At 33.0% G+C, this 22,906-nt stretch overlaps 1 protein-coding gene across 2 annotated transcripts in view; it reads right to left on the bottom strand.

Annotated features, from left to right (window-relative positions):
• LOC119638681 (irregular chiasm C-roughest protein) overlaps positions 1 to 22,906 on the bottom strand; it is a 292,205-nt gene that overhangs the window by 77,284 nt on the left and 192,015 nt on the right. For both annotated transcript variants that reach the window (XM_038035622.1, XM_038035623.1), the window contains exons 9-10: positions 10,281 to 10,432; positions 9,284 to 9,428 (exon numbers count right to left, since the gene is read on the bottom strand). In XM_038035622.1, coding sequence (XP_037891550.1) covers positions 9,284 to 9,428; positions 10,281 to 10,432 — 297 coding nt within the window. The remainder of the gene's footprint in view (positions 1 to 9,283; positions 9,429 to 10,280; positions 10,433 to 22,906) is intronic.

The following is a 22,906-nucleotide window of genomic DNA, read 5'->3' as shown; positions in this document are numbered from 1 at the left end:
CAAAAGAGCGGGAAATTTTTAAGGGAATGTTCAATTCCTTTGCGATGCACAAACAATGGTCAATTGCAGATGGTGACTTTGGAATTTTCTTCGCAATAATAATCTTTCTTACGTCATCACCGGGAATGGATTTGTTTGAATTAAGAAGCTTGGGGACTATTTTAGCTTTTAACTCATACAGTCTATTTTCTAAAGTTGGGAGACCAGTTTCAATTAAAATATTATTTATTTGCTCTAACGGCTTGGTGATAGACCGGTTTAAGGATGTTGGTATTAGATTTGCAGCTATTGCCATAAATTATCAAAGCATAGTCAATCTTGCTTAACACAAGCATTTTGGTAAGATAAGCGATAGTGTTAATATGCGCATGGCTTCTCCAAGTAACGTACTGTATGAAATTTACCCTTGTTAAAAGGGAGTTTTTTAAACGAAGGCAGTGTGCTTTCCAACGATAATTGTTGGAAAACGTGAGCCCGAGAACATGGAGCGTCTGCACATTTAGTACTGGTAAGCCGTTAATATGCATCAGTAGGTTTCCTGCATCGCACATTTGTTTATAAAATTAAAAAAAAAAACTCCTTAACAATATAATAAATAGATATTTTAAATACATTTTAATAGTAAAAGAGAAGAATAAAAAGTCAAACATTCTTTTATGGAAAGTATTTTTAATCCTTGTAAACCTAACGACTTGCCACAGCAAGGTTATCTTTGTAGTAGCTTTAAAAATATGGAAGAGGATTTCATTCGCCATATAGCGAACCTTTGATGAGCACTACACATATAAGTGTTTTACAATAACAAAATATTTAATTAAATGTAAAAATTCCTGATGCTTGATCGCCACTATGTTTTAGATTGGCCCTCTAACAGGCATTTTCTCTTGTGGGCCGGGTCGTAGCTTTTATTCTTGCACACAAATGTTAAATGATATCAAAAAGAATTTAGCCTAACTTTTGATTTAATAACTAGAATGGATGAACAAAATCAAATCGACTACAAATTCTAAACTAATCAAGAATATGTATATTCTTTATGTGGTCGCTGTCTAAGCAGTATTTTTTAATGTTACACAAGGAAAGACAAACGCCGTGTACCTTTTTACTTTCGGTGTGGGTATACAAAGTGCAGATACCAACTTTTGTGTTTATGAAGGGCATAATGTTTCCAATATTTTCCGTTTGCTTATTTTCTTTCATCATCCTTTAGTTTCTCACTCAATGTGTTTTAATACAATACCCTTCATATTCAATTTATATCTGTAATAAGCATAAAGAGAAGCCCATTAAAGTGTACTACCATCCGAACTAACGTAACCGGTTAACATTTAAGTACTCAGTGGATACCATCAAAAAAGTACAAGAATGTGGCTCAAACCATATGTATACAAGTAATTATTTTCCAAAACATTTTTGGAACGTATGCGACAGCCACATGTGAATTTATTTTCGATATTTCGCTACGCGTAAAACTAAAGAACAAAGCATTTACTTCAACATCTATGTTTCAAACAAGATTACAAAAGTGTTCGAAAAATATTAGAATAATAATGTGCTATATAACGACATCGGCATATTGGGAAAAAAAAATCCTCACATGATACCCATGAATTGATTGAAAATTCAATCGGATCAGGTCAATTGAAGAACAATTTTACATACAAAATTGAAGGAAATAACGGAGGATAATAACGAAAGTATCGTTCGACTCTTCGGATCGTAGCATTTCGTTAGTCGCTCGAACATAAGATGCCCTTCAACTTGTCTTGCATGCCGACAGAATTGTTTTTGGCAAAAAACGACTATTCTCTTCAACTGCGTACCACTTTTCCGAATTACAAAACTTAATTTATCCCAACAATAACAATTGTGCTTTTGAATATCTGAAAAGGAAATTGTGCAGAATACACTGAACACATTTAGTGGAAGCACCCTTGAAAAATGTTGTAGTAACGTGGTTCGCGGTTGCATGAGTGTAATGGTACAAACGAATCCTGTGTTGGAAAATCTTTTAATCCTCGATAGTTAGATTAAAATTCCGGGGACTTTTTGGATAAAATTTGTAGATACACGTAAACACGTAGAGCCAGTAGATATATAGATCTGTATATGGTTACAATGTGTATTATATATGAACATAATCACCCTCTCTGATCCGTAAGACAATAAACGAAACGAAGGAAAAAAGGATTATATTATATTAAAGAAAAAAAATATACATATGTACATGCACATATGTATACATATATATATATATACATATAAATGTGTATATACACACAAACATGTATATATATGCTTATATACGCTTATATATGTACATATAAAAGCTAATATGTATATATAAATTTATACACTCATAACATTGTTTCTACTTATCGTAACACATACATCTATCTACAAAGCAATAATGTGGTTTAGAAAGACCACAGCTATGCTGTATTCAATTTTAAAACTCTCTCGATAAAGGAATTGTTTGCCATGGTGTTAATACGGTTGCTATGTTACACAGATAACTACGTCCGTGTATACACGTATATAAGAGCTTTTTATGCGTACATATATATATATACATGTACATATAAGTATATATATGTACACATGTATATACACACATATATATATATATATATAAATAATCTCGACTGCAGATAAACTTAACTTTAACGACATCAACAATAAAGACAACAAATGTTATGAAATAAAAACACAAAACATAAACTAAATGACCCTTTGTTCCAAACACCAGCCGATGTGATTTTAAATACACAAACGTAAAATAGATTCTTCTGTTTACGTAACTCTTTAATTACAAAATTTTACATGTAATGCATCGCCGTATAAATATATATTTAAATTCCCAATTGATTTTTTATTAGTCCCGAAAATTTATAATAGACAAATATAACGCGTATGTACGTACTCCTATTAATTCGATTAAAGGTTTCTTGGTAGACCTATAGGCAGCAAATTTGAGTAAAAACGTTTTGCTATTACGTTTGTAATACCCAAGACAATATAAAAAAAGTGTCCTAATCTTGTCATCTGTATGACATAATCTTAAAAGACATACAAATTTCTACATTCTAATGCTGTTTAAAGCTTGTTTAATGTAGAATTTATAACCGCCTTTGCCACGCGAGCTTGTTTTGCTGCGAAGTGTGTTGTCAAACCTTTCGTGACATCGCAGATAGGTGGTGTAAAGCCTTCATTGATCCGACTAGAATTTTCGACAATCTTTAGCTTTGCAAGCCTGACGTTTCAGAGAAGAGCAGAGAAAATATTTTTATGCTCCTAACTATTACGTAAGTGAAACTTACTACGGTAAATTTATGTGTCAAATTTCTATTTTGAACCAATTTAAATACTTTTATATCGGAAAGAGTTCAAAATGTATGCGTATTCCATCAAAACTTTGTGAATTGACATATGGTGGCCGGCGAAGATGCCAAACATTTTTTCTCATATAAGATGTTTTTTAAAATGAGTGACCATTTTGTAGGACGTTTAGACTTGAGGCAAAACCCCTCAGTGTCCCAGATTTGATTTATATATCTTGACAGTTACGACCTATAAATTGAACCAAAACACATTTGCGTAGATATAAGAAATACAGCCGCATGGAAAATAGTTCTGACTTCATTTGTAAAATAATGGCGCGTTAAGTGATGTAGGGGCACATTCAGCCAACTCAAACTTCCACGGTAAATGCAGTAGCGATAGCTTTACAAAATACAAAACTTTCTCAAGTCTGCGACAGTTTTTTAACTCTTTTTGTATGTAGAACAGCAGTTTCGTAAACTTTGTATGATTATTTTTTTGTGTGATAATTACAACCCCAACTGGATGGGTAAATTTAACAAGAGATAAACAAACGATTTTCATTTTCTTCCGTATCTTAAGCACAATGTTAACGTAAGCCAATGGTTGCGTTTATCAGGAAAAATATATTTTAAGATATTAATAATGCCTTCACTACAACAAAGCTGAAAAAACTACTTTCTAATTTTAAATGAAAAATAATTTGTTAATTTGATTTTCTGCCTTAATTTTTACTAAGAAATTTTCTTACCTTAAGAGGAATTTTTTGTAATATCACTTGAAACCTTATGTGTGAATTGCGATTGCTTACATGATAGGTTATGTGCAGTCAATTATTCAAATGCAATAAATTGAATAAAAGTCTATATGTTATGTTAATATACATACGTATGTTATATATACATATATATATATACCTAGTACTACCTATAGCAAGTTATTTCGAAATTTTATCGAATGGGAAATGATAAAATTTCACTAGGGACCAGAAATTATAGATAGTGTGATAATAAAAAGAATGCATCAGGAAGATACAACAAAGTTGGCAAAAGTTTAACTTATTCAAAAGCATATAAGATAGAGAAAATTTCAATTTGTCGGAAACATACGTTCCCAATTCATTGGTAGTTCACTAAATACCCGTAACTGTTAGAAGTGTATTTGCGCAAGAAGAATATTGACAATAGGTAAAGTAGATAGTAAATTTTAGTTTGAGCATAGTTCTCCAGCTAAGCTACGCCGTAAAGACTGTAGAAAGTTTTCTCTTCCAATTTAAGTGAATTCTTAGAATATAACATTTAAAAACATTGCGCTTGTTTGGTTTTCTTCAGAAGTTCCTTAACTAATTTGGATCGGAACTCAATTTTAAATATGTATGGTTTAGAAAATCGTTCAATTGGATTAAATATAAAAAAAACTACAACTGATATATTTTTATTATTCTGGGCAAATTAAATTATCTCTTACAGTAATAAAACTTATGAGAAACGTGCAATAATAATGAAATTATTACTTAAATAAGTTCACTTTTAATTAAGTCAGTTGAGCCGCAAATTTTATTTCAAATAATTTATTTATATAATCATGACTTTTCTGTCGTAAATATGACGTTTATATGATATATCAATTCTCGTGAAATTATTGTGAAAAGTATTTTTACCCAATGGAAATAGACTATACTTTTATCGAATGATTGTCGAAGGCTTTCTCTTATTGAAAAAATATGTTTATACTGTAAGGCGTTTTGTTAGAGTGGTTTAGTATGTACTTCCTATTTTGGGCCGTTGTAACCGTCAATCGCTTCAAATGATATATGGCACTTCTTCGTGAACCCGTCTACGATAATATGGATATTGTTCTTGCTAAACTTTTCATATTCTACATTGCTAAACTTTTCAACACCACATCTTTCATGATTAAGTTGACCAATTATTTTATAAAGACTAAAGTATTTTTTCAATCTAAAGCCGACTTAAGCTGCCCCGGCTAAGAATGCGAAAAATTTGTCTTCCAATATCTAAGCTTTCTATTATAAATTATTCAAGTATCTTATCTTTAAGTCAGATTGTATTTTAATTCGCATATCGATTTCAATTAAGACTTTAAATACTGACACATTTGTACTTCTTGGCGGCGTGTTATTTACACATTGCATTACTCTGTCAATGTGTTTGTACCATCGATGAGGCTAACCAATGCACAATTTACTCAGCGAAGTTGAGACTATTTTTAATATTTTATTAATTCTCTTAACTCGCCCATTGCCTCTATAAACATCTGTGGAGATTATATAAAGTGCTGTAGTTTAATCTTTACAATATTTTTTGAAAGCCACTCCTTTATTGAACACGTCTCTTTCGGCATTTATCAATCACTTCATGAGAACCACAGCTGCGAGAAGGGTATAGCTAAACAAATATGAAAAAGCATATGCAGTTACAAACATGTTGATATAACGCTTTCGCGTTTGCTTCATCGGTCTTATACGATCAGCATTACATGTTCACGAAGATTTATTTGCCGTATCTGTTGGATTCAATATTTGCGTGTTTTTAGCACTTTTAGCTTGACACGACAGTTTATGCAACTCCACTTTCTTTGTTACATTAGATATATAAAATGTTTTTTCGATTAAATCTTCCGTTTTTTTTTTGTGGAAAAATTATCTTGAATTGATGATAAGATAATTGGATTATCTCTTGCCAGTCAGCGGTACTGCGATATTTTGTATATTTCATATAAACAACTTCCTGCTATTTTCCTTGTTGTTCCCACCCAGTCGTCTAATTTTTGAAACCGTATTATACTTTGATGTCCCAAAGAATCTTTGATTAATAAAAAAGATGCTCGATTAAAATCACGAATATGTCGCAATTTGCTGCCCGATCTGTGTTCAATAGTGGAATGAAATTCCTAAAAAAAAATAGTCCATCTTGAAACTCTTAACGGTATGTCTTTCTCTTTAATTGTCATTGCAGAGGCATTGCAATCTCTATTTTATTTTTATTTTAATCCAGTTTGCATAAGCTCGCCACTTCTTTAAAGCCTCAATAATGGCAAGGATTCCTAATGCGAGTGGACGATGTTTTTGTTTGATTAAACTTATCTTTCGACTCATACGCTCAACAGAAAGTAATTGTTGATCGCCTGAACCCTTCTATAGTTCAATATCCATAAATACTCGCATGTATTTCAGTCAATGCATTAGGATTATAACTATAAAACTCGAACACTAATAACTCATTATTTGCTACTTTAAACGTGTTGTTTTTACATGACTTGTCCGACTATCCGCTCGCTTTGATGGCTTAATTAATGCGAAATAAGATAAAAGACCAAAAAATGATTTGGCACCAGAAAATTTTCAGATGCAGCGGCGGTCATTTCCATTGACCGTGTAATCAAGCATTTTCTACAACGTATCCTGAACATGTTATCTTCCTCCTTAAGAACTGACATTTTTTTCATTTAATTTGTTAATTATGCTTTTTCCCACTTTAAACAATCTTTTTAATTTTCCAATGTTCTGTTGTGCAGTTAATGAAGATATATGGATGTAATCCACGTGGCTTAGTATTGTATTATATTGAAACAAACATTCCTTAAGTCTAATTTTGTATACACTTTGCTTGATTGTGATTTATGTATGACATCATATATTAACCCGATAAACAGCTGTCTCGTAAAATTTTCTCGTTCAGTTTACCACAGCGAAGCCTCCTGGTACCATCCTGTTTCGACTCTAGTATAATTGGTGAGGTATAAGCGGAATTACAGAGTTGCGTGATCACTTTCTCTAACCACTTCTTTATTTGCTTTTCAACAGTTTTTTGTCGTCGCTTGGTAGGCGCCTAGGTCCTTGATAAGTGGGTGCATTATCCGAAAGGGTTATGTTCATGCGAATTTCTTTGGCTTATCATTCTCAATCATACATTCCACGGCTTTTGCTGTACCATTCTGCAAGCGAAATATGTCACATTCACATATTGACTGCGGAGGCGGTATCACAGGAACAAATATGTTATTATTTCCGAAATGTGTATAATGGTTGTTGTTTCCGCTGCAGGCTCATGTATTTCTTTTTCGACTTTTCCAGCGCCTTCACCTTCAGCCTGTTTTTGGTAGTGTGTTTTTTCTTCACTTTCGGCTGCTTGTGCACGTCGGTTCTCAGTGTCCATTTCCGAAATTCCCTTCTTGTTGATGTTATAATAAAAATTCAAGCATTTCCTGCACACTGACCACTTACTTCATTTATTTATTTAAAATTCAGAATTAATGAATATGCGGAGCTATAAGCCGGCTTATATGAAACTTTGACTGGAGTCGTATTAGGAAGGTAAATAAATAAGGCGCAAATGACATCCAATTTCAGTCTTGAAAATATGATTGAATGCATATTAGTAAAGCCGCCTTTAAATTCACAATAAAATCATTGTTAAGACGCGTTCAAATACACTAAATTTCTTGAAATGTAACGTTGTCTTGAACTCTTTATTTATTCTGGAGAAGAAAATTTATCTTGATGCGCTGAAAGCCTCCAAGGAACATAGAAAAAGCAAAGTTTTTTATTCTTTAAACTTTCCTGCATAATAATCTTCTTTTTCTATGTCATTTTCTACTGCATATTATATCTTCAATTTAGTCATAATAGTAATATCGACTGTTATGTTCATATATTTGTGTTTCTTGCAGCAACCTCTTCAACATTGTAAAATGTTCTTTAGAAAATACGCCATTTTCATGTAAATGAACGTGGAAATTGAAAATGTTATCTTTCTCTAACTATCGTTTCAACTCCAGTATACATATTCGTATAAATACATGCGGATATTGAATGTTTCTTAGGCGAAGCAAAAACAGCAGCATGAGTGTTTCCACCCCTCTATTTAAATCTATATTCTATATATGACAAATAAAGTCATCACAAAAAGATTTTATGTAACAATGTGAGAATGTGATATAAGATTGAAAAATAAATAAAAAAGAAAACTTTATGTCATCAGCAGTTCAATGATTATCGTGTCGAAATACACATACAATCAGGCTCTAAAAAATACATATATATCGGTTTGTTCGATAAGCCATAAAACAGTTTGCCAGAAGATAAACGCGACTCACTTTGTAGCTAAGCCGATTCTAAATTTTAACAAATTGAAAGATGTGCATACTTAAAGGTTGCAAATCTAGCAAACTTCCATATCGAGTGTAAAAATGAAAATTTAAATCAGGTTTGAAGAACTTGCCAGCACGTTAATGATAAGTGCTTGACCAAAGAATCGTTTGCTTGAGGACGGTATAGAAAAAACCACATCATTGACACATGTAACTTTGGAAAAACATTCACTTTGAATTGCTTTCTGTTTCGTGTAATGATTTACTCGCCCAGTATAATTCAATACATTTTTGTAATAAGTTAAAGTATATGTAATTGAATAATAAAGTAGAAAATTTTTCAAGGACGTACATTTATCCAAAAACCAGTAGCCTACATTCATTTACGACTAATCTTACCGATATCAGCGCCAAATGGAAGTTGTTGTCGATAGTTCATTGAAATAGTCTGCAGAAGTTCAGATAAATATCTAAGTTTATCGAAAACATTATTTAGCTTACTGAAATTACGCATTACGTAACTTATGCAGCTCACACATTTTAGCTCAATTTAAGATTTTGAAATGAACAAGCGTCCTTTTCCTACGCTTGGCCTTTCTATAAGCGCGACAAGAGACATTTTGCTTACACCTTCTTTCACTACCGTAATAATTCTATTCTCTTTATCGTTCGCATCCTATAATGATGTGAAGTCGGGAGAGTAATAATTTTCACTACAAGTACAATGTCTGAAAAATACAACATATTCGCTATGTGGCAAATGTAAAAAGAATATCAAAGTTTTAAATTTTATTCAATCACATAACAAAATATTAGTACAGAAAAAATTATTTAGCTTTGGCTTACTTACAAAACACATTTAATTTCATGGCTGTTTCGCGTACACCATTCCGTACTAGCTCGTTTGTAGCTCTACATGATAATGCTTTGCCGTGGTCTTCTCTAGTCGGTGTTATCATTAGCAGTGATATACTAACGTTGCCATCTTCAGAAACCTGTCAAGGAAAGGTCAAAAATAATATAAAAAATTTTGTTAGAAAGTATTGCAGTAATTCGCGTCGGATTTAAAACCAACTTTAAATTTTTACACTTTTCTGAAGGATAGTGTTCATTTTCTAGGACCATGTGAAAGGCTTATAAGTTTTCAAACTCCTTCTTCCCCAAAGCGGATGTTGCTGCGCTCAAAATAAAATTATGTGGCTTCTTCTTTGGGCTCTGGCTTTGGGCTTCTTCCATAAAACCAAATAATTTGCCATTCGAATAATTGCTCACATAGTAAGAAAATCTTGTGGGATAAGTACGATGAAAGGTGGCGATTGCTGGAAAAAATACCCTTCTAACTTGTAATTTAATTTAGGTGTCCTAAAACGAGGCACATGACGACGATTTAAATGAAAGCATTTGATATTTGTTAAGCTGCGAGATCCACCTTTCATTTCTTTTTTAAGCTGATATAAGATAAAATGGTGAAAGGTAATAAAATCTTTTGAAAGCTTATATCGGGCCGCTAATCATTTATGTAACTGTCAACTGATAATATGTGTGAGCTGAGCATATTATACAGGCCTCTAATATCTATGCAAATTGAGCACAAACTTTTGCAATTATTCACCAACGGGAATTTTCACTTATTGTAAATAATTAAATAGATAGAAACTATTTTAACAGATTTTTGTTTTGCTACTATTTCTAAAATTTTTTCTACGCTAGTAGTTAAAAAAGCACTTGCCCGTAGGACTTGATTTGCAAGGTTTAGCTCAAACGAATGCCCAATTAAAACTTAAATAAACGCAAATTAATAAAAATTTTTATGAGTACATACGTATGCATAAGCGCATGTGCTGTACCTTTTGACTGTGACCATGCAATTCCAGGTTGCCCATCCACCATGTGATTTTAGCAGGTGGTCGTGAGCCAATTGCCTGACATTCAATTTCATATTTACGGTCAGCTGACATGGGTTGATTGTTAAATGAAATCTCCACCAATAAAGGACGTACTGAAAATATAAATTCATTTTATAATAAAAACTAAAACGCAATAACTTACTACATAAATATGAAAATATAAATAATACAAATATATATATGAACACATGTATGCGAAAGTGAACATATTTTTTTTTAAAAATTCCATAACATGAAATTAGTAGCACATCGATGCAGCCACTAAGTGAAATTATGGTATAAAAAAATTATCATAACCATAAAAATGTCCTTAAAAGTTAGTTTTTTTAAATAAGTTTGTTATATCATATATCATGTTGGAGAAGAAGATGACGCGCACCTCATATTGTAAGAACAGTATAGATAGCATGCAAAAGAATTTTTGAATCAATATACAATGCAACATATATATATATACATATATATGTATTTATAAACAGTTAGATATTGTTATTAAGTTTGATGGCAGTAGGTTGGCGTGCGTCAAGGGTAGGACGAATAGTTAGAAGGCATTGCTATCCCATAAACTATTTGATGTTTACTCCTGTAAGTCTACGATATCTAACGCTCTTAACGTTACTTCATTCTCCGTTGCTTTTTTGAAATCGTATCGAGACATTTGCGGGACTTTTCTTCCAAGTGCAACCTCTCTCAAAGTCTCTTATTCATTCCTGGAAGAAAGATTCCTTCGACAGCGCATGCACATTAAAATAATTTTTTTTATATTTCGACGTATGGGTTTTGTTTGGCCAGATATATTTTGGTCGCGACAATCCTGTATGGTTGGCTATAATAATGATTTGACTCGTGGGTTTCAAAATAAGCCTGTGCAAATTATGGCACAAAACGTAAGAAATACCGCGAACACAAAAGTGATACGTTATAGAGTCAACGAAAAGCGAATATATCAATGCCATCGCGATATTGATTGAACAGGATAGAACTGCAAGCATCACATACGCTGAAAAGAATCAAGCTATTGAGAACTAAGTTCCACGACGAGCACATTTATTAAAAAACTTTAACTGCTTTCAAGCAATTAATATAATGAACAAGGAAGTAATAACAACCAAATTTTGCCTATCAAGAGGAGCAACCAAAGTCGAATATAATTTCTTCGTTGCTTTTATTTTTCTTAACTTTTTTTTCAAAATGTCATTTCATAGTTAGCTTCTTTAATTTTTAGAGGCTCAATTCATAATGATTTTCTGGGATGATCCACGAGAGCTTAGAATCTTCGCATTAGTCGGTAGTAACCAACGTGTTGCCTAATTTGTCTACCTATATTGTAACGTTATGTCGCAGCTGGGATTATTTTTTTCTTTTAACCTGCCTCGCCCAGTTGAAATGTTACAACAAAAATAAGTGAAAATATAGGACAAGTGAATATGAACTCATATCTGCATTGGTATGCTCCTTTTTGCCTCATCGTCTGTTTTTTTTTCTTTAGCTATCCCATGTCCGTTAGCTCTGCTTGTCAAGACAGCTATTATTTTTTTAATACATACATACATACTCACAAATGTGCATTCCCCACACTCCCGTCACTATATCATCGCACATTCCTGTTTAACACATCATTCTCCCTTTTTCTCTCTGATCTAAAGGAATACTTACAACATTGACGTCTCATCCATTAGACTGCCTATAATATGTCGAGTTGTTTCTTCCTTCCTTCGTTATTCGGCCATCGTCAAAAAACTTCCCCCAATACTGCTTACGCCCCTTAAAGGAACAACTATTTTCATCTCCCCATTATTTCCAATCAACACATTTTAGATTACATACAAAATAAAATTATTTTTAAAAACTGTCTTAAGTTTCTTGTTCGTATTCTCCGTTGATTTACAAGAAATCCTTGTATGTCTCTAGGAAAAATGTTGAATTAGAGTCAATAATTGTGTAATGATTTGAAAATTATTTCTCTTTTACAATTCTACTAAAGTAATTAAAGCTTCCAAGCGTTATTTGTTTGTATACTTTTCAATATAATCGACTTAGTTTGTTAAAGCTTTTTTTGTTGCTTTCTTTGTTCAAATTACTACATAGAGGCTTTAGTCAAAGTCAATTTTAAGACACTAAAACTTCTCTTTTTTTATTCTTTTAGCTAATATTCAACTAGATAATATTTTTATTAATCATATATTTACATATATTATTTCAGATCGATTCTCACGACAAGAGAAATTCAGGTATAATTTTACGCTAAGATATTTCCGCAGCCATCACTCCCAGTTTCAGATTCCGATTGACTTTGATCGTTGCATAAATTTCCTTTTTTGGTTGTTTTGTTGTGTCATTATGTGTCTATATTTGTCTACGGCTCAGTGAGTATGGGTTCTTGTAGAGCAAATCAGTTGCATTAAGCAAAACCCGCCCTTATATTATACAGACGGACTTTGGACTTTTTCTCTTTTATTTATAATTCTGCGCTTATATTTTAATTATTACACTATGGAATTATAAAAATAAGTAAAGCACACCAGCCGTTTTTCGCAATTTCATGATTTGTTGCTCCATCACCAAAGAACAATGGCAAAAGCAGATGGACAAAAGTTCCCGACACCTATCTAAGCGGAAGTACACAACATATACTTATCCGATTGTTGAGTTTTCTTTTTTATTTTCGACGATGGAATCTTTCAATCTTTGTCCATTATCGAGCCGTCTTGTTCCCCTGTCTCTGATGATGTGACGTTATTCGCCCGCTCGATTATGTGCTTGCCACTCCATTGACGCAAATATTCAGTAAATGTCTGACAGTCGCTTTCCTTAAGTTCGAATGTAAGCCGGCTTGCTCAAATCTCTTAGAATTTTATGCCAATATTTAATAACTTTTCCTTTAGCAAAAGCGAAATGGACGATATCTCCATTAATTTGCTTAAAGCTTTGCTATGCAAATTGCAATCAGAAATGAGATTACTTCAGAAGTGCGCCACGAAAAACTTTTCCATTTCGCACAAGTTTTAATCTATGTCGGATCGTCAAAGTATATAATGTTCGCAACACACGGTAAAACCTTTCGTGTTCTAGCTCAATTAATGATGTTGAGATCTTTCAATCCAATTGAATTGGTGTATAAAATAAATGGGATAGTGGCAAATGAGTGCAAGGAAGTGTTGTCAACACTTGTTTCATGGATATTCCTTCGAATGTTCACTTTATTTTGTGGATAATCACAGTAAAAAGATAGTTACTAGTCTGAATAGTTTGAGAGTGATCCTATATTCAAAATTAAGATTTAATTCACGTATAGAGTAAACAATTTTTATTAAAAAAAAAGGTTAAAGTAAAGTAATCATCTATTAAGCAGTTATATATTGCTCTTATTACACTATTATTGGAACATTGGTTTGTGGTCTGCACACTTAGCTGGAAACCGTAGGTACACTTTTATGGAATTTTAAACTTTTCGTGGCGTAGGGTAAGCAGATAGCAATGTTTCCTCAGAAAAAGTTACCACTCAGTGACTAGTTCATATTAAAAAAGGACGCAAAATGTTGGGAGCGTTATTTATTGTAAAATTAATTAAAGGTAACATTTCTCATCTTATTTTGCTTCAAAGAATATACATTATTACACTTGTTAGATTTAAAAGACGTTGTGAACTTATTTGCCGTTGACTTTTGTAATAAATGCGATATGATAATTTTCGATCGAACTCTCGGTTAAGATTGTCAAGGATCCTATAATCTAAGTTAATCTCTAGGTGTCTCTAACTACTGTAGATAGCTTACAAATTATATAATAAGTCTTTTAATGCTTGACTGGGACCGCTTTCATATAGTATTAGGTCTCTATAGTTAGCATACAGAATTCAAAATTTTACCTGCATGATCTCATAATAATTGATAGTTGCCCTTATGCTCCTTAAAATAATCCACAACAACTTTATTTACAAAATTCAATAAACTTACTTTTATCGAAAAATAATTACTTGCAGCAAAGCTTACTGTAGCAATGTTACCTCTTTCACGCTAAAGCTACGGACGTTTTGTGTGTATCTATTCCTACCAAAGTGAGTCAACTGAGATATGCGCTCATAATCAACTATTTAACCATTAATTATGGACGGCTTGATAAGCCCATTAAAATCATTTTTGAACCGAACACATGTATGATTTCGATGAATATCATCAGCATAGTAGGATTACGGCATTGTGTTTGCGGAACTCTGGATCATAGAGAAAGGAGAGAAAAAGTTGTTTTCAAGTTCAGTTCAGTTCATGGTCTATCCAGTGCGTGACCTATGTGTGGCCAGTTCGTATTCATGTTTTAACCCACTCATCTTCGTGTTATTTTCTGCCTTAATTTTTGTGGATACAGAAATCTGTCGAAGAAAGTGCGTCACTTAACTATACGCCCTCGATGTTTCGACAGCTATCCGCATGGGGAAAAACAGGTATTTGATGATGTCTTTTTTTTATGAATAAAAGTCATCAGAGAATTGCGAAAAATTACGCGCTTTGTAACCATTTTTTTTTTTTTTTGTTTAACTCTCAAAAGTTCTAATGAGTCAAAGCGACTTGTTCGGTAATTCTACTGTTAGAAGCATTAAATTCTTTGTTTCTCTCCTCAACGATGTACTAACTTGGGTTGCGAAATTCTTTCCTTATAAGCCTTTTATAACAAGTCCCAAGTATTATATTTTATTCTTATCTTTTTGATAATCGTCTTACGTATCCAGCAAAATTCGTCTTGTATTCGTTATGAGTGAATTTTTATAAATACCTTCAGACATTGGATTTCAACTGTTATCCTTTGCCACAGAACTTTTGTTAAGCCTCAGCTACACAATGCACCTTTATTCTACGGCACCACCGACGAACCATCACCAAGTTTTATTTGCTCTTATTCCTTTCTTATTGTGGAAAATTCGACAGAGCTGAAGGTTTTTATATATGCAATCACTTTCTCTAGTAAGTGATTTTCGTAGCAATGCATTAGTATTTAATTTGCAAGTAAGCGTTAAATCTTCGACAAGGATGATCCACTACACTAACACTTACTGGGAAAATTTGAAATTGTTAGGGTACCATGTCATTATTGTATCAGGAGACACGAGCAGGCAGCGCCAGCTGTTAAATCCGCAGCTTCGGTAGCCAGCACAATGAAAAAATTTGACCTTCAAAATTATATTAGAAAAAAAATCAACTGCGCTACCATTCGCATTACTCGCATATCAATCTCGCTCCACCCTTATATCGAATCGATCTGGAGAATATCAAGATAAAAACATTTGCATGCAAGAACCCAGTTTGGTCATATTATAGCAATACATCCATGGATCGTTAAGAAATCTGTTCCCCCATTTTGTAATTGTTATATCTATACTTTGTGAGGACCGAAATCTTCGCAGCATCTCATCATATGGACATCTTGAAAGTGCCTGGGGAAAACAGTGTCAATGAAATATTTGACTTTATTGCAGCGACTACACTCTCCACCTACTTTGCCTATAAAAACAAAGAACAGCCGATAGTTTTGGTTGCTTGTGCTGATACTACTTTTACTCGTAGAAGTTATTTCTTTGGTCTAAATAAATCATAATAATAATAAGTTCTAGTGGGACGATAATAAAGCATACTTCATGCTTCCGGTCCTCAGTTTTTCTTTTTACATTCATCATTGAGAGATTTGCGTTGTATTAATTTTGCCAAATGTTTGCAAACCCCCTTAAAAAGCTCCAGTCACACTGCACGCTTTATACACTTTTAATCATTATCATTTTCCATATTCATCGAAGTGTCTGTGGCAAACATTGCGAAAATCGCCTACTTCGCGAAAGTTGTTCAGTTTACACCTAAGTTTCTAGTGCACGCTTGCACGCTCTGCTTTCACATTTTACTTATATTCCAAAATTATAACAGATTCAACAATAAGAACTTCTATGTATTTTGTATGGGTGATTCAACAATATCCGCACACAGATTGAAAAATCCGACCATGCCCACCCAACATCCATTTTTCACAAAAATTATCATTGGATATCAAAATCTGTAGAAAAACTAAGCGAAGCGAAGAGAGTGGGATCTAAAATGGAAAAGATCTTTTGGCCAATAATTGAAAAACGGCAAAAACGAAATAGCATTCAAAAAATTAAAATAAAATGGAAAGCAAGTGAATATTTATTTATCTTTAAAACGCCACTGAAAATAAATGTGTAAAATAACAAAAGGGATTTATTAAAAATTAAATAACAACACCAACCACGTAAAATAAATGCTCGATGCTATATAAAGTTGTGCTTTTTTACAGATTTAAAAAGCGTTTTTTCCATAAAATTTTACATTTTCTGTTTACAAACGTAGTTCTCAATCATCACGGCGATTCCAATACCACCACAAAGACTCATAAATAATTAATTTTAATTGTAATAAATTATATTTTAAGTGCATTTTTTTACTATATATTCGGTTTATATGGTTTTGCCCGCCCTCCCAACTTATTTCACAATTGTTTTGTTTGCTTGATTCATGGCTCTAGGTCGCGTTCGGTGATTTGAAATTTTTAAACTTTTTCCCTAATAATTCAATTATCGTTTCAGGGTGCATGTGCATGCCCGCGCGTGTGTGTCTATGTGTGTGTGTGTGAATGTATATATATATATATATATATATATATATATATGGAACCAGCACTGCATTGTATAATTATTTAAAATATAATTAATTCCATTTTATAATTGTGCAAAAGGAAAATTACAGATTATCTACATACGACTTAAGCCGGTTCTTCAGATTCCCTGCCTCTCAATCGTTAACGTTTTAAACATTAAGTATAATGTATAATCATGGATTGGCTCTTGCAAATAATTTCATATATTGCAACATTTTTCGCTTTTGGTTATATAATGCTTATATCAATCTCTTCAAATCAGTAATGTTTAGTAGTTTGTTTTCTAAAAAGCAGCATTCAGCGCTGTTATGTGAATCAGTCTTCAAAAAAAAAAAAAAAGAAGTAGGAGACAAAAAAAGCAGCATCAGCAGTTCGACTTTAAAGTCGAATTATCAAGCAAGTAGAAATACACAAAACTTCTGATCTATAAAATATACTTGTTTTTTTGCCTTCTGGTCAACACAAGCCAAGGAAATATTTCGACACTTTTATTATATCGTATACTGTTTATACTATATAGAGTACGTTAAGTCCGTGCGTGTAGTGGAACTCAAAGCTTAAAATAGCCCAATCCTTTTTATAGAGACAGATTCGAAAACATTTTGTAAACCGATCTAAGCGTGTCTTTTCGCCTGTCCGTTTGTCCTTTCGAAGTCTGTCCAAGTCTTTTTGCAGTCAGCCTAGAGATATCTTTTAGATACAGGGACGTCAGTCTCCATAAGAGCCGCTTAGATCATTACTTCTTATATAACGACTGATTTTAAAAACGATAAACTTTTACATTTAGAAACTTTCACATTTATAAATTTTCTCGACAAAATTTGCAAAACTTTAGCATTTTGGATTATTTGCTTTTACATGGAAACAATGCATAATTTTTCTTGTTTATGAGGAAAATAAATTAAGTTTTATTTTGGGAGAAGTAGCGTAGAACGATGGGATGGTACTTATTGACCTGTTGAAGCCACAATCGAGAGCCAAGCAGTTTTAGAACAAGGAAAGCTGTGTTGTATTTCCTGTTTCATCCGACTTACACAACAATTGTTATTACATAGGCCGTAGATGACGCCGTTATGATCAATTTGCCGTAACTCCCTTCTACTAAACATTGACTAAACATCTACCTATAATAATACTTGCATATCTTTTTGTCATACTAAGCCAGTTGCATACTGATTCCATATTGAAGTTTCTACTTCTTTTAGTGGGCAAAACGATTAAGAGCAAAATATTGAAGTGTTAGAAGAAGTATAAGGCAGGACATATTAATCCCAATATAACTCGGCGAACTATGTTGTTGTTATTTCTTGCGGTATGGTTACATCTCAACTGTAGCTTTTCGTTGAATGCCCTTTAAAATATTTCGAGAATTTACTTTTAGAGAAAATATTTTTATATTACGTTTTAATATTTTTTACCGGAATGCCAACTAATTGCACAAAATTTCTACTTCACTTATATAAAAGCGGTCGCCAACCACACACGTAATGCTCGGTATGCGTATTCATTAGAAATAATTAGCAAAAAAAAAAAAAAAAAAAATTTCTCTTTTCAATTTAGTATGCACAGCAGCTATTACAGTAGCGATGGAAACAATAACAATAACACTAACCGGCACCACTAAAAGTAGTAACAAATTTCCCGTAAATAGTAAATGGTGGGAACGCAGATTGAATAGAGGTGTGGAAAGGGTTTATACAATAAAACATCCGCTTCAAGCAAATGTCATCCACAAACACACATTTTCGCATATACGCATACACCGCATATAGAAACCTCGAAAAGGCTATAATTTGTATATATTGCATATGCAGGCGTATACGGCTCACTGAAAAATACATAGCCATTGATAACAACATTATATAATGATTTCCGAAAACTAAAACCAATATTCTAACAAACATTAACCAATGCAGGCAGACCATAACATTTACATACATTTCTATGTAGATGCCATTTGCAGAATAGGTAACGCATAGTACAGTTGCATATAAAATTTGTTATTTTTGTATATATATATATATATATAGGCTCACGTAAGCTTAGCTTTGATGTGTAGTTATGAAAATCATTATTAGCAAAGCTTGTAATGGGCATCAAATGTTTCCGGTTGCAATGAAGCTTTATGAGGCGAACACCAACTGTGCGGTCACGTGAGATAAATTTCACATTTTTTCTTATTTTTATTTTTTCATATCAACATTTTATATATAAATTGTTACTGACCAACCTTTAAGCGTAAATTTCAGAAAATTTGCAAAGATATTTGCGTCAGTAGTTGTTGGGTTAATACTTATGAAGCACACATTACCCCGCTCCACAAATAATGCAATGTTTCCACTGGCCTAGGTGTGAAACTATCTGGATCTGTTTGTATTAAACTCAAAGAGGAAGTAAGTTTGCTGGTTCTCAAAAGTCATTTTCGCATGAGAGGAGTCAAAGAGAAACAGAGAAAATATAAGTGAGAGGAACTGGCGTAATTTCTTTGAAAGTACTCCACTTTTTTCCCTTTTTATTTCCAGATCTGCATTCTTCTTTCACATGTCTACTGCTTTCTCTACATTTTAGACCAGCTTCCGCTTTTACATGTTGCTCTATATTGTAGACGAATGAAAGGATACAACGCTTAAATCTTCCGAAAATGAATTACATTAACGACGATGTAGAATCTTTTATTAATGTTGGTGGCGCGATTGACTGATTGATATTCAAACTTGATACAATAAAATTTAAGCTCAATGTTTTCAATGGATAGGGAGGCGAAGAGGGGGATGGATAAATTGATTGCTTATTTCTGGGGGTTACAAATGAAGTAACAAAATTAGCATAACGAAGACTTCAGTGGCGGGCACAGAAATGTTGCTTACGTTTAAATGGAAAAAACATTCAAAGGCTTATTGAGAATCGATTTTCATTATTGACATTTACCTGATTTTCCATTAAAATCTTTATTAAGCGTAAAATTCAAATTTTGTTTGTTGAAATTGAAAATTGACCTGTTTGCATGTAAGTGCGTATAATCAATATTTTCCACATTAAAATATTCATACATTTATCCGTTTTGGTAATTTAGGCTGTCGTTAAAATGTTGACAAAAATGTTTTTGTGGCGTAGGTGTTAATTTGAACTTTTTGTTCTGGATCGTTGCTGACTCGTCTAATATTGTATGTAGTTCATTAATAATTATTAAGAAATAAAAAAATTAAAATTTTAACATTTGAAAAATTTGTAGTATTTACGGTTAATATTTAAACGTTTAGTTAAACTACTCGTCTGTTAAACATGCAGAGCGATAAAAATTGCTTAGGTGGAAGCGATCCGAATGTGACATTATATTTTGAAAGCAAATTTCAGCAAACTTCGCGAAAATCGTTTTCCGGAAACTTAGAAATGATCACATGTTTAGTAGATTCGTTTACCCGCACAAGACGAACATCGACGCTCGGCGATCTATTGAAATTATTGTTTTCTTTTTGTAAGTTGCATACTTTTATATTACGAGTTTTTTACCAGAAATTCATAACAGCACATTTTCAATTAAGGCTAGCCTGTTCACTATTGTATGCTGCATCTGTACGAATCAAAGATTAATAGACATAAGATTGTGGACAAAGCTTGTATTGTTTTATAGATAAAGCGTAGTGGTACAGTTTTCAATTAGTTTGCGAGCACGCTTTGAAAACCAACCACTTCAAGGCAAGGAAAATTTCAAAATGACTTAAACAATCTTTACTGGCTTTGCATTTAATTCCTCGTAGCGATACATGACATTTGTGTCAAGAATTTTTTTTTTTTTTATAATATATCTTTTTGCGACTAGAACTTTTTAAATTTCAAGTGGAGTTTTGCTTTCTATCAATTCTAGATCAGTTTCAAACTTAATCTTTGAATTTAGATTAATAGTATTCATGCTAAGACTTTAAGACCTTTCCTAAATATTCTCCTATCGTCGGAATTCTAATAACAAATAGAGGGACGGACATGTAAATTGCTGATATGATTAAAAATTTTATGCTGTGCAACTTTTCATCTGTTATGAGACGTCCTTAAAACTATCAAAATTGTAATTACACAAACTAACAGAATTGTTAGTTTGGGGAAAAAGAAATCCATTATTTTTTCGCTACATGGCTGCACTGATAGATTTCTCGTAAAGTATCGGTCAAACAATTTCAGATTTACGCTCGTTGGAAAGGTGACATTTTGCAGTAAAAAAAATTCTTTTGCTGTTTTTTGTTTGGTGCATTCAGTTGTGAGTTACAGCGTGTTAAAAATGGAAGTGAACAAAGAGAAAATTCAGTACATTTTCAGTTTTTCTTTGACAAAGGCGAAAATGCAAGCCAGGCGGCTAAAATTGTGAATGGTGTTTATGGTTCCGATCCTGTAGCAGCCAATTATGTGCAATTTTGGTTTCGTAGATTCCGTTCAGGAATTTTTGATGTTAAAGATGCACCTCGCACAGGTAGGCCGATAGTCGAAAATGTTGATAAAATCGGAGAAATGATCGAAGTTGACCGGCATGTTAGGAGTCGTAACATCGCCCAGGAGCTAAAAATCGACCATGAAACAATTTTAAACCATTTACACAAAGCTGGATTCAAAAAGAAGCTCGATGTTTGGGTGCCACACCAATTAACAGAAAAAAACATGATGGATCGAATTTCCATCTGCGAAGCCTTGGCCAAACGGAATGAGACAGACCCATTTCTTAAACGGATGGTGACTGGAGATGAGAAATGGATCACATACGAAAACCCTGTGCGAAAACGATCGTGGTTAAAGAGCGGTGAAGCACCTCAAACGGTGGTCAAACCAGGACTAACGGCCAGGAAGGTTTTGCTATGCATTTGGTGGGACTGGAAGGGGATTATTTATTATGAGTTGCTTCTATATGGCCAAACGCTAAATTCTGATCTCTACTGTCAACAAGTGGACCGTTTGAAGATAGCGATTGACCAGAAACGGCCAGAATTGGCCAACAGGAGATGTGTCGTGTTCTACTAGGACAACGCTAGGCCACACACATCTCCAGTGACTCGCCAGAAACTTCGGGAGCTTGGTTGGGAAGTTTTAATGCATCCGCCATACAGTCCGGACTTGGCACCAAGCGATTATCATCTTTTTCTTGCATCGCAAAATTTCTTTAATGATAAAAAATTGGAATCTAGGGAGGATTGTGAAAATCGACTACTAGAGTTTTTTGCAAATAGAGACCAGGACTTCTATGAGAGAGACATTTTCAAGTTACCTTTAAAATGGCAACAAATCATACAACAAAACGGTGCATATTTGACCCAAATCGGACAATCCGAAGCATGTTAAATAAAGTCCTGAAGTTCATATAAAAATAATGGATTTCTTTTTCCCCAAACTAATATAATACTAGTATACACTCGAACTTTATTGATGAGTATAACTAGACATTTTTTTAAATTGTTTTTTAAAATTTAACCGTATAAATTTGTTGAATCCAGTTTTTTCATGTAATTATGTAAGAAGAAGGAAAACGTATGCCTTTCTTGTCTCATTTATATAAATTGTAGCGTTTGCTAATAATAATAACTAATATTAATTGCTATTTATCACGCCTGTGTCATTTTATGGTTGCTAGTAAAAATAAATATAAAATAATAGAAAACTTCTGGCATATGTTTCCTTTCCCACAAAAACTAAAACAAATGTTAACAAAAAATGTTTTTGTTATTGTTTTTGAGGTTTTTTCTGTGGTAATTGATTCAAAACCGACAAAAAATTGATTTATTTAAATTTTGGTCTATTAAAAAAGGTAAAACCATAAAACGTAAGTTTTTTAGATATTTGGTCAGCATTCACGTGCCCTGTTAAATCTTCTAAACTCAAATTACTCACATGATAGCTGGAAGTTTCTGCAGAAATTAATTAATTTTTGC

Source organism: Glossina fuscipes, unplaced genomic scaffold (assembly GCF_014805625.2).
Source record: "Glossina fuscipes isolate IAEA_lab_2018 unplaced genomic scaffold, Yale_Gfus_2 107, whole genome shotgun sequence".
NCBI lineage: Eukaryota > Metazoa > Arthropoda > Insecta > Diptera > Glossinidae > Glossina > Glossina fuscipes.
This window is presented reverse-complemented; position numbering and strand designations above follow the sequence as displayed.